At 43.5% G+C, this 12,636-nt stretch overlaps 1 protein-coding gene across 2 annotated transcripts in view; it reads right to left on the bottom strand.

Annotated features, from left to right (window-relative positions):
• Nucleotides 1-2,718: 2,718 nt before the first annotated feature.
• Nucleotides 2,719-12,636, bottom strand: part of rcc1l (RCC1 like) — a 29,732-nt gene continuing 19,814 nt past the window's right edge. Inside the window, exons 7-9 of one of the 2 annotated variants that reach the window (XM_048612306.1) lie at nucleotides 7,583-7,764; nucleotides 3,380-3,467; nucleotides 2,719-2,860 (exon numbers count right to left, since the gene is read on the bottom strand). In XM_048612306.1, coding sequence (XP_048468263.1) covers nucleotides 2,832-2,860; nucleotides 3,380-3,467; nucleotides 7,583-7,764 — 299 coding nt within the window. In that variant the 3' untranslated portion in view covers nucleotides 2,719-2,831. Of the gene's footprint in view, nucleotides 2,972-3,379; nucleotides 3,468-7,582; nucleotides 7,765-12,636 lie in introns of both variants that reach the window. The other variant, XM_048612307.1, reaches the window with a different exon arrangement.

Here is a 12,636-nt window from a genome sequence, read left to right on the forward strand (position 1 = left end):
GGAATGCCCTGCCTGCAAAAGTAGTAGACTCGCCAACTTTAAGGGCACTTAAATCGTCATTGGATAAACATTTGGATGATAATGGTATAGTTTAGGTTAGATGGGCTTCAGATTGGTTTCACAGGTCGGCACAACATCGAGGGCCGAAGGGCCTGTACTGCGCTGTAATGTTCTATGTTCTATCTTTTTCCCAGAGTTGAAATGGCTAATTCTAGGGGACATGTATTTAAGGTGAGAGGGGCAATGTTGAAAAGAAATGTGAGGGGCAAGTTTTTTTTTTTGTTTTTACACAGAGCGTGGTAGGAGTCTGGAATGCGCGGCCAGGGGTGCTGTTGGAGGAAGATATGATAGGGGTGTTTCAGGGGCTTTTAGATAACCACATGATTATACAAGGAATGCAAAGATATGGACAAAGGACAGGCAGAAGGCATCAGTTTAATCTGGCATCATATTCGGCAAAACACTGTGGGCTGAAGGGCCTGTTCTTGTGCTGTACTGTTCTATGTTCTTCTTCCTCCTCTCCTGTGTAGCAGATCCACCCATGGTGCAATGAAGTTGGCTGCCAGTGCTTTTCCCTTCAAAGTCATCTCCCCCAGCAGTGTCCAAAACAGTAATATCTGTAGAAAGGGAGATGACCACAGGGGCTCCTGCACTACCTGCCTTCCTCTACTCAGTGGTGGTCATCCATGCCCTGTCTGCTCTTCAATCTGCACGTGCAGTCTGGCCACCTAACTGAACTTGCTATCCACAACTTTCTCAGCATTCTGGATGCTCCACAGTGAATTAACCCACAGCTCCAACTCCAAAATACTGTTCACCAGTAACTGCAGCTGGACACACTTCCTCCACACATGTTCACCAGAGACAACTGATGATTCTATAATTTGCCACATAGCACAGAAGGAACATATCATGGGTGCGATTCTTTTGCAATGAATTATTTTAAGCCCGTTAGTAACCTTCTTTCCTAAAAACATTACACTCATGTAAGAACACTTATGTTCCTTACACTAACTGTATTTCCATTATCCTACTTTGCTTATTTATATTTCTTTATTATATTGGCCCTGACTTTCATTTACTCTTCTCATTCCTCAATTAATCTCTTTTGTCAAAAAAAACCACTTAAAGAAAAAACATAAACCAATCAACACACCATGTTCCTGTGATGTTCATGCTTTGATTTGTTTTCCCAATTAGCAGACCCCTGAACCTACAACTGTTAAACCAGGACTCCCTTTTCTCCACTCAGTTGAAGCCTTACAAACCATAAATCCTGAAAAAATGACCTTCCAACCTATGAATAAAACCAAAAAAAAAAACAAAAAGCACCTCTTACCGTGCAATGAACTTGCATGGTGGATTAAATTTCCAATAGCTCTCTCTCTGGGTGTGCCTTCTCTCAACTACACGTGTGAAATGTACTAACCGTGTGCATTTAACAGCCCCCTTCTTAAAATCACTCCTTAGCCTTCATTACTTTAGAAGAGATTGGGAGAGAGAAGGGCAGGAGATAGGGACCGTGGCAAGATTTTTGGGTGGGGGGGTGTGAGAGGGAAGCTCCTTCCATTGCAGTCCACACCCCCATTCAATCACCCCTTGTCTAGATTTCTCACAACCTTGCTCTGATCCCACCCATTATCCAAATGCCCCATGACCGATCCTGGATAAACACTGGCAACCACTACCTTCTAAAAATTTCCCATTCGTCCGACTGCCTCATCTTTGTAACATTTCTTTCAATTTTTTACCATATTTAATTAACTGAAGTGCGCTCCTCTCCACCATTTTTTTCAATGGAATATATCATTGAGAGTTATGACGGATCTCCTTAATGGCAGTGCTTCTCTCCCACTTTAGTTATTCACCTGTCTTCCAGCCCATTTTAATTGGCCCTGTTTCATATCTTTTTAACTTCCTTCATTCAAGTGTAAGGCATTAGATCTACAATGCTTACCCTCAAACTGAATGTAAAATTCTATCACATTATGCTCACACTTACCTAGAGGATCCTTTACTATGAGTCCATTAGTTAATTCCGTCTCATTACAAATCACACTGTCAAGATATTTTTCACAAGCAGGATAGGAACCTTGATTCTGAATACAAGGCTATCTAGGGGTTGTAACAGGAGGAACTGGGTTAGGGGCAGGTTCTGGCCAATGTGTATTTCGTTTCTCCTCACCACGTCCATGTATGTCTCTACCCCACTATATAATGAACGATCTGTAGCTCAGGCTGGAACCTCAAAATGGCCCACAGGGTTAATGGTCAAAAGTTTCCTGTAATGGTTACCAAATAGCACACATTATTAACTAGGTTTTCCCTTACCCTGTTGGCTGGACAGCTGGATTGCAATGCAGAGTGCCACCAAAAATGTGGGGTCAATTCCTGCACTGGCTGAGGTTACCGTGAAGGACTCTCCTTCTCATTCTCTCGTCCCGCCTGAGGTGTGCTGACCTTCAAACTAAACCACCACCAGTCAACCCTCTCTTATGAATGCAGCCCTGTGGTCCTTTGGGACTACAGCAACTTAACTGTTACCCAAAACTTAAACTATATCCCATTTAAATTCAAACACACACATTCATTGACAAATACAATACACAAGACAAATTTCTGTTGAAATATTATGGGTGGAAAAACACAGGCAAAAGGGAAGAATTCCTATGGGTCAAGAGTCCCAATAAAAAGGAATAGAATGAGGTGAGTTTCTCACATTTTTTTTGATCTTTGGTGATGATATCTCTGTGTTGTCAACCATGGTGATCCTCAATGCAGTAACTGGTTAGTTGGACCTAGATTTTTGGTTGAGTTAGAAATTCTTCTTTTCAGATGTTTTGGTGCTGGCATTCTTCCACTCACAGAGGGAGGGAGGGGAAAAGGGGAGAAAGAGAGAGAGAGACAGAGATTGGGCTTGCTTTCAGGTTTTTAGAAGTCTGAGTTCACTCAGGTCTGTGGAAAACTGTAACTTAAAGAAATTAAAGAGCTTTTGCTGAGCAGATTTCTTTCAACCCAAAAACACTTGGTACCAGTCAGTCTCTCAAAAAATACCAAATCCAACTGATCCAAAAAAGTTACGTACTGCCCAATATGTGATCACTACAGAGGTGTAATTTTGATTTCAGTTGTTAAAAAATACAATTGATCCAAACTACCATTTTGCATTTCTTATTTCCAAATTAAATTTATGTAGTCCTTACAATGTCTAATCATCTCCTAGGACAGTGAAATTAATAACCATCAGGATAAATGGTCACTATGTACTCAAAGATGGATAAACAATCATAATGATACCTAATACTGTCAGTTGGAATTAAGGAGGTCTGGAAAGTAAACATTCTGAACACAGCATTGTGTTAAAAGGATGAGGACTCACTGTTAAGGATTGCAGCATGGGTCCCACCACATGCTGCCTGCTTTATCTTTCCAACTCCTTTAAAAGGAAGGTGCTTTGGAACATTCACCTGCAAGAACATGCAATGAAAGAAAGTCACAATCACTTTGTTGGGAGATTTTGCACATTTCTCAGTTACCGCCTTATCAATTCCAATTCCTTCTACTGTCTGAATGTCCTCCTCTTTCACTGCGGCCAGGGTAGTAACAGATACAAAGTATTCTTTTAATACATCAGTTAAGTCCCCTGGCTGTGTGTGTAAATCCCTATTTTGATTCTTAACCTGCCCCACTCCTTTTACCACCTTTTAAAATATATATATATTGTTATACAAAAGTTTGAATTCCCTTCTATGTCAACTGTCTCATATTTTCTCTTTGTTTCTTGTATCTGCTATATCAATTCCCCCTTTGAACTTTCCATATTCAGCTTGGTTCTCCACTGTATTACATTCACCTCATAGCTGTAATATGATCATTTGTTCTTCTCTAACTCTACTAGCACCTAGGAAGCTCTGGATTTGTTTGTCTTTCTTTTCCCCTTCATGGGAATGTGACTTAACTGTACTTGAACTCTCTCTTCTTTAAAGGCATTCCATCAATCCCATTACACTTTTTGCCTGCTAATCTTTGATTTGGATTTACCTTGGTAAGATTCATTCTTACCCCATTGAAGATGGAATTGCCCCCCTGTTAATTATCCTTGCTCTGGATTGTTTCATCTCCTTTTCCATATTTAACCCACAAGCTTATGATACCATGATTACTGTTCCCTAAATATTCCTCTATTGACACTTCATCTGCTTGGCCCATCTCATTCCGTGAACCAGGTCCAGCCAGTGCCACCTTTCTCATTGTACTCCTGCAGAGATCCTACTCAGTACATTCTAGGATCTCTTGCCTCCCTCTGCCCTTTACTCTATTACTAAGTCTACTTTGCAATAATTCAAGTCGCCCATCATAACTTGTTGATAATTCTTGCACATTTCTGTTATTTCTATGTAAACATGTTCCTCTACAACTTTCCTAGTAGTTGGTGGCCTTTATAGACTGTAAATATAGTCTGCAATAATGGCATCTTCTTTGTTCCTTAGCTGTAGCCAAATAGATTCTGCCCTTGACCCCTTTGGAACATTCTCTTTCTAGCTCTGCAATTTCTACTTCGTCAATCTAGCCATTGTATCCCTTTCCCTTCCTTTCCTGTTTCTTGAACAGCTAATATCCAGAAAACCTTTTCTGATCCAGATTTTTGCATTCACAACATAATTTGCCATGTGGCTTTGTGAACCTGGAACTCATTATTCTATAATACCACAGACCATGCACTAACAAACGTATGCAGGGTAATCCTGATGCAGACTTCACTTTTTTCCTTCTTATATCGAATCCTCCCCAATAGTTTTCTATTTCTATTTAGGTAGTGGGGGGAAGTGAGCCGACAGGGTGAGGTGGTGAAAGGGGTGGTGAGAAAGGGGAGTGGAAAAAGCGAGTTGCTGCAAAGCTGAGAGGGAGGCTTGCTGCCAAGGATAGCCTGTCAACAAAGTAATAAGGGAGCCAGGAATTCCTGAATTCACAGGTAATGAGCTCTTTGAAAATTAAAGTGTTTCTCAAAGTGCACGTCAGATATTGAACAAAACATTTTGTTGCTAACTTATGGCAGTGACCTTAAGCCAATGTAAATACTGTGGTGTCCAATAAATATAAGCTTTCCTGTGTATTGTGGATTTAATGGAGGATTGACAATTATGGAGGATATTGATGAATTCTTCTAATGCTGCTCCTAGGTGTCCAAATACCCAATTTGATAACACAAATATAGAAGATAACATGTCTGCTTCTCACCTACCATTGTTCAGAATGAAAAGGTAGCCCTCCAGAAATCTAGAGAAAAGCTCTTAGAAAGAAAAATGATTTTGACCCCAACCCAATTTCCACATCCAGTTGAGTTAGTTTAAACCCTCCCCAACAGCACCAACAAATCACCCTACAAAGAACCAAGTGCCAGCTCTGTTTCAACTTCAACCAAAGGCATGTACAGGTCCAATAACCTCCAGAACTGATCCCCATTTCCCAATCTAAACCTCCCTCCTGCATCATGTTCCAGTCACGTGTTCACCTGTTTATCTATTACGGAGTGCCAATGAATTATTTCTCCTTTTGAAACCAGGTAGCCCAGAGTGTTCGAGCAAAGATTAAGAGAAGAGAGACCTCCACTCCCTGGTGGTATAGGGGGATACAGGAGTTTACTGAGCAATGAAATCAGCAGGGTTAAAAGGGGGTATGAGATAGCTTTGGCTGAGAAGATTAGGGTGAATCCAAAGATATTCTTTAAATACGTTAAAGGAAAAAGAATAACTAGAGAGAATAGGACCCCTCAAGGACCAAAGTGGACCAGAATGTGCGGAACTGCAGGAGATGGGCGAGGTCCTCAATGAATATTGCTCCTCTGTGTTTACCATGGAGAAAAACATGAAAACTTGGGGAAGTTAGTGGCGATATCTTGGGGACAGTCCATATCACAGTAGAGGCAGTGCTGGAAGAATTAGAATGCATGAAGGTGGATAAATCTCCTGGTCCTGATCAGATATATCCAAGAACCCTGCAAGAGGCTACAGAAGAAATTGCGGTGGCTCTGGCTGATATTTTTGTATCATCGATAGCCATGGGTGAGGTCCCAGAAGACAGGAGGGTAGCAAGTGCTGTGCCTTTATTCAACAAGGGCTGCAAAGAAAAACCTGGGAGTTATAGACCAGTATGCTTAACATCTCTGGTAGGTAAGTTACTTCAGAAGATTCTGAGAGATAAGATTTACATGCATTTAGAAAGACAGGGTTAGATTAGCTGTTGTTAGCATGGCTTCGTGCGTGGGAGATCATGCATCACAAATTTGTTAGAGTTCTTTAATGAAGTGACCAGGAAGGTTGATGAGGTCAGGGCAGTAGATGTGGTCTACATGGATCTCAGTAAGGCCTTTGTTAAAGTTCCACATGGTAGGCTGCTCTGGAAGGTTAGATTGTATGGAATCCAGGGAGAGCTGGCAAATTGGATACACAATTGGCTTGAACGTAGAAAGCTGAGAGTAACTGTGGAAGGATGCTTGTTGGACTGGAGGCCTGTGACTAGTGGTGTGCCTCATGGGTCGGTACTGGGCCATTGCTGTTTGTTATCTATATCAATAATTTGGATGAGAATGTACAAGGCATACTTAGTAAGTTTGTGGATGACACTAAAATAGGTGATTTCATGGATAGTGAGGAAGGTTATCAGAAATTGCAGCAGGATCTTAATCATCTGGGGGAGTGAGCTGAGAAAATGCAAATGGAGTTTAATATAGCTAAGTGTTGCATTTTGGAAAGTCAAATCAATGTAGGAGTTTCATGGTGAATGGTAGGGCCTTAAGGAGTGTAGTGGAACAGAGGGACCTTGGAGTTCAGGTGCACGGTTCTCTGAAAGTGGAGTCACAGGTAGACAGGGAAATGAAGGCTTTTGGCACACTGGCCTTCATCAGTTAAAGCACTGAGTACAGAAGTTGGGAAGTTATGTAGCAGTTGTACAGGATATTGGTGAGGCCGAACTTAGAGTATGGTGTTCAATTTTGGTCACCTTGCTATAGGAAGGATGTTATTAAACTGGAAAGCGTGCAGAAGGAATTTACAAGGATATTGCGAGGACTCAAGGGACTGATTTACAGGGAGAGGTTGGACAAGCTAGGACTTTTTCTTTACAGCGTAGGAGACTGAGGGGGGATCTTATAGAAGTGTACAAGATCATGACAAGCATGAATAGGGTGAATGCACTCAGTCTTTTTCCCAGGGTTGGGGAATCAAAGACTAGAGTGCATCAGGTTAAAGTAAGAGGGGAAAGAATACATGGCAACCTGAGGGGCAACATTTTTTTTTTAAACACAGAGGGTGGTACGCGAAGCGGTTGAGGCAGGTACATTAACAACATTTAAAAGGCATCTGGACCAATACATGGATAGGAAAGGTTTAGAAGGACATGGACCAAGTGCAGGGAAAAGGGGTTAGCATGGAAGGACGTTTTGGTCAGCATGGACCCGTTTGGACTGAAGGGCCTGTTTCTGTGCTGTAGGACTCTATGACTCTGTGCTGCTGTTAGGATGCTAAGTCATCACTGTATATGCTTTCGCAAAGTTTTTCTCTGGATAGCGGACTCCCGTACTTACCTGTGTGGCTTCAGTAACGGCAGAGAGCTGAAGATACTCAGAGTTGCCCCAGCCAAACAGATCCCCATCTTTGGATACGGCTAAACAGAAGTCTCCATATGTTGCTGTCTGTACAATATTGACTCCAGCAATATCGCCTGCAAGCCTGGTCAATTTACAGGTGACACCATAATCCCCAAGACCTGAGTAAAGAAGTAACAGAGTAGGTCTTTGTAGGTTATGTGGAACAATCCCTCTTCCGTATCTACACCGGCCCTAAACCCCACCTCTTCCTCCGTTACATTGATGACTGTATCGGCGCCGCCTCGAACAGTTCATCCACTTCACCAACACCTTCCACCCCAACCTTAAGTTTACCTGGACCATCTCTAATACCTCTCTCCCCTTCCTGGACCTCTCTGTCTCCATATCGGGCAACCACCTAGAAACCGATATTCATTTCAAGCCCACCGACTCCCACAGCTACCTAGAATACTCCTCCTCCCACCCACCTTCCTGCAAAAATGCTATCCCCTATTCCCAATTCCTTCGCCTCCGCCGCATCTGCTCCCAGGATGAGGCATTCCACTCCCGTACATCTCAGTTGTCCTTGTTTTTCAAGGACCGTAACTTCCCCCCCCTCAGAGGTCGAGAACGCCCTCAACCGTGTCTCCCACATCTCCCGCAACTCATCCCTCACACCCCGTCCACGCAATAAGAACCAAAAAAGAATCCCCCTCGTCCTCACGTACCACCCCACCAACCTCCGGATCCAACGCATCATCCTCCGACACTTCCGCCATCTGCAATACGACCCCACCACCAAAGACATCTTTCCCTCCCCACCCCTATCTGCTTTCCGGAGGGACAACTCCCCTCCAGCCCCACCACACCCGGCACTTTTCCCTGCAACTGCAGGAAGTGCTACACCTGCCCCCATACCTCCTCCCTCACCCCCATCCCAGGCCCCAAGAAGACTTTCCACATCAAGCAGATGTTCACCTGCACATCTGCCAATGTGGTATACTGCATCCGCTGTGGCTTCCTCTACATCGGGGAAACCAAGCGGAGGCTCGGGGACCGCTTTGCAGAACACCTATGCTCGGTTTGCAATAAACAACTGCACCTCCCAGTCGCGAACCATTTCAACTCCCCCTCCCATTCCTCAGACGACATGTCCATCCTGGGCCTCCTGCAGTGCCACAACGATGCCACCCGAAGGTTGCAGGAACAGCAACTCATATTCCGCTTGGGAACCCTGCAGCCCAATGGTATCAATGTGGATTTCACAAGCTTCAAAATCTCCCCTCCCCCTACCGCATCCCAAATCCAGTCCAGCTCGTCCCCGCCTCCCTAACCTGTTCTTCCTCCCACCTATCCCCTCCTCCCACCTCAAGCCGCACCCCCATCTCCTACTGACTAACCTCATCCCGCCCCCTTGACCTGTCCGTCCTCCCTGGACTGACCTATCCCCTCCCTAACTCCCCACCTACACTCACCTTTACTGACTCCATCCCCACCTCTTCGACCTGTTTGTTTCCTCCCCATCTATTCTCTCCTCTATCCATCTTCTATCCACCTCCCACTCTCTCCCTATTTATTTCAGAACCCCCTTCCCTGATGAAAGGTCTAGGCCCGAAACGTCAGCCTTTCTGCTCCTATGATGCTGCTTGGCCTGCTGTGTTCATCCAGCCCTGCACCTTGTTGTCTCGGATTCTCCAGCATCTGCAGTTCCTACTATCACAGAGTAGGTGTTGTTTGTTTTCAAATACAAACAATTAACTCTTTATGCAGAGGCAATAACAAGCTTTCTACAGAAATACTGGTCATCAAGGCAGAATGTTGAAGAGGAACTTGCGTATGCTCAGAAATAGTAACAATATTCGAAAGCTTTTGGAGCAGAGGTGTCAAAATTTGCAAACGGAGAACATGTTGTAAAAGTTATCACTTAGAGGAATTCGGCTGAAGGAATTACTGAACATTTCTCCAGAACTGTCAGATTACCACCCAAGAAGCTGGAGAGATGATCTTTCAGATAGGAGTTGGTCAGTTTGTGATTCTGTTCTTCAGTAAAGCAAATAGTGATGAGGTCAGAAGTTACAGGCCAATCAGTCTACTGCTACAGACTGTAATATGGAATGGGCTAACCAGGTTGTGTGTGACCAACAAGTAGAACACATTGAAGAAAAAGGGGGAAGAAGGTGAAGGAGGCAGAGTCAATGTGCTGCCAAACCCAATGTTTTTGGGAAGTCTATCATTTATAAAACATTTATACAAAGACTAAGTTAAAGAATGAGATAGTTACTATGAAGGATTCTTATCAGATTAAGAAACCGACTCATGTGGAGGAACTGGCTGGGGAAACTACCTTTTCCATCGTGGATCATTCATTGATTCTCTCAAAGTCCAAATCTCCCTTACCCTTTTAGTTAGGAATATTTCCCTTCATGTGATTCATAGGGTGAACCATGTGACAGTAAAACACCTTTTTTGTCAAAAGCCGTTCAAAAGTTAGTATCTAAAAGTGATCACCCCATCCTTTTAACCTCACTATCAATCATTCCAAAGTAAGATGTAGGTCAGTGGTCACAAACATCACCACAAACACACAGAAATAGATTTTGATGTGGATCCCAATAATTAAAAGTCAGACCCCTATAACTCAAGTTAATACAAGTCATAAGTTGAAGACAGATGACTGGTTTATTGTTTGAATCCAGGCAGAAACTGGCAAATGGACTTGTACAAAACTGGAAAACATTTGTGAAGAGTAGGTAGCTACTAAAATCAGAGTTGATACAATTTCAGTGGCCAACTTTTGAGCCCAACGAGCTGCTGGTTTGCATCCATCCAATTAACTTGTTGGACAGACATCACAGCACTGGAAACGATTCAGCCAATAGCTGGCATCTGAGAGCGCAACTGGTGGGTTGTGCGTGTACGCGCGTGCGTGTGCATACTTTGACATGCTCCCGCATGACAAACTGATAAAGAAGGGATTGAGGGAAAATTGGCAACTTGGATCTAAAACAGGCTTAGTGGAAGGAGACAAGGGTGGAGGAATGTATTACATTACAGGAGGCTTTAAACAGCATGTGCAAGTGGGCAGATCAGTGGCAAATGAAACGTAACCCTGATAAACGTGAGGTGATGCACTTCGGAAGAGATAACAAGTAAAGGGAGTATCAATTAAATGGCAGGACACCAGGAAGCTCAGCAGAACAGAGGGTTTTTGGGGTGCTTGTCCACAGGTCTCTGACAATGGCAGTACAGGTTAATAGGGTAGTTAAGGTGGCATAGGGGACACTTACCTTTATCAGTCATGACATATTTTAAGAGCAGGAACATTATGTTGGAGCTGTATGGAACTTTGGTTGGGCCACAGCTGGAGTACTGTGTGCAGTTCCGGTCACACACTAAAAGAAGAATGCGATTGCACTGGAGGGGGTGCAGACGAGATTCACCAGATGTTGCCAAAGATGGAGCATTTCAGCTATGAAGAAGTGGAATAAGCTTGAGTTGTTTTATAGAGTCATACAGCACAGAAACAGACCCTTCAGTCCAACTCGCCCATGCTGACCAGACATCCCAAACTGAACTAGTCCCATTTGCCAGCATTTGGCCATATCCCTCTAAACCCTTATACCCAGATGCCTTTAAATTTTGTAATTGTATCCACCTTCACCACTTCCTCTGGCAGCTTGTTACTTACAGCCACCACCCTCTCTGTGAAAATGTTGCCCCTTATGTCCTTTTCAAATATTTCCCTTCCCACATTAAACTTCCTATTTTTGGACTTCCCCAGCTATTTACCCTATCCATGCCCCTCATGATTTTATAAACCTGTATAAGATGACCCCTCAGTCTCCGATGCTCCAGGGAAAACAGCCCCAGACTATTCAGCCTCTCCCTATTGCTCAAACCCTCCAGGCCCAACATCCTTCCTGAAGAAGTTTTCTTTAGAGTAAGTTGAGGTAGTACCTGATGGAGGCGTATAAGATAATGAAGGACATGAACAGGGTGGATAGAAAGCAGCTGTTTCCCTTCGTCAAAGGGTCAATAACAAGGGAGCATAATTCTAAAGTGAAATGCAGGAGCTTTAACGGGGTTGTGTGGAAAACATTTTTCACCTAGAAGGGGGTCTGGAATTGTTTTTGTTTAGAACAGTACAGCACAGGAACAGGACCTTCGGACTACTATGTTGTGCCAAACATGACGCCAAATTAAACCAATCCCTTCTGCCTGCCCTTGGTCCATATCCCTCCATTCCTTGCATATTCATGTGCTTATCTAAATGCCCCTTAAATTCCCCTATCGTATCTGCTTCCAACACCACACTTGGCAACGTGTTCCAACACTCTGTTTAAAAAAAACCCACCCCTTACATTTCCTTTGAACTTTACCCCTCTCAGCTTAAATGCATGCCCTCTAGTATTAGACATTTCCACCCTGCAACTTCTATCAGGGAGGGTAGTTGAGGTGGGAAACCTCATAACCTTTAAAAGGTAATTGGAATCTCATAACATTCAAAGCCTAGAATAGGAAAGTAGGTCTAGTGTAGGTGGCAGCGTATTTTTTGGCTGTACAGCCAAAGGACATCTTCTGTACTGTATGATTCTATGTGGGCAGATGATGAGATGACCCGAAGATTGCCTGGGTGGTTGGCAGTGAGGAGGAAGGTCCTTAGGTTACAGGAGGGCATAAACTGATTAGTCAGACGGAAATTAACCTGGACCAGTGTGAATTGATGCACTTTGGAAGAAAGAACAAGAAAAGGGAGTACTTGATGAATTGCAGAACATTAGCATGCTCAGAAGAACAGAGGGATTTAGGGGTGCTAGTCCACACATCCATGAAGGTGGCAGGATACTTTTTTAAAAATTATTATTCATTCACAGGACATGGGCACCTGGAGAAACTCAGCAGGTCTGGCAATGTGGAGAGAAATCAGTGCTAACATTTCAAGTCCAGTGACGCTTCTAGAAGCAGTTCGAGTTTTTCCAACTGTATCTTTTTTTTCCTGTTTCTGCCCTTAACTTTCTTGGTTAACCATAATTGATTTATCCGTTCCTAAA

Source organism: Rhincodon typus, chromosome 26 (genome assembly GCF_021869965.1).
Source record: "Rhincodon typus isolate 14 chromosome 26, sRhiTyp1.1, whole genome shotgun sequence".
Lineage (NCBI taxonomy): Eukaryota > Metazoa > Chordata > Chondrichthyes > Orectolobiformes > Rhincodontidae > Rhincodon > Rhincodon typus.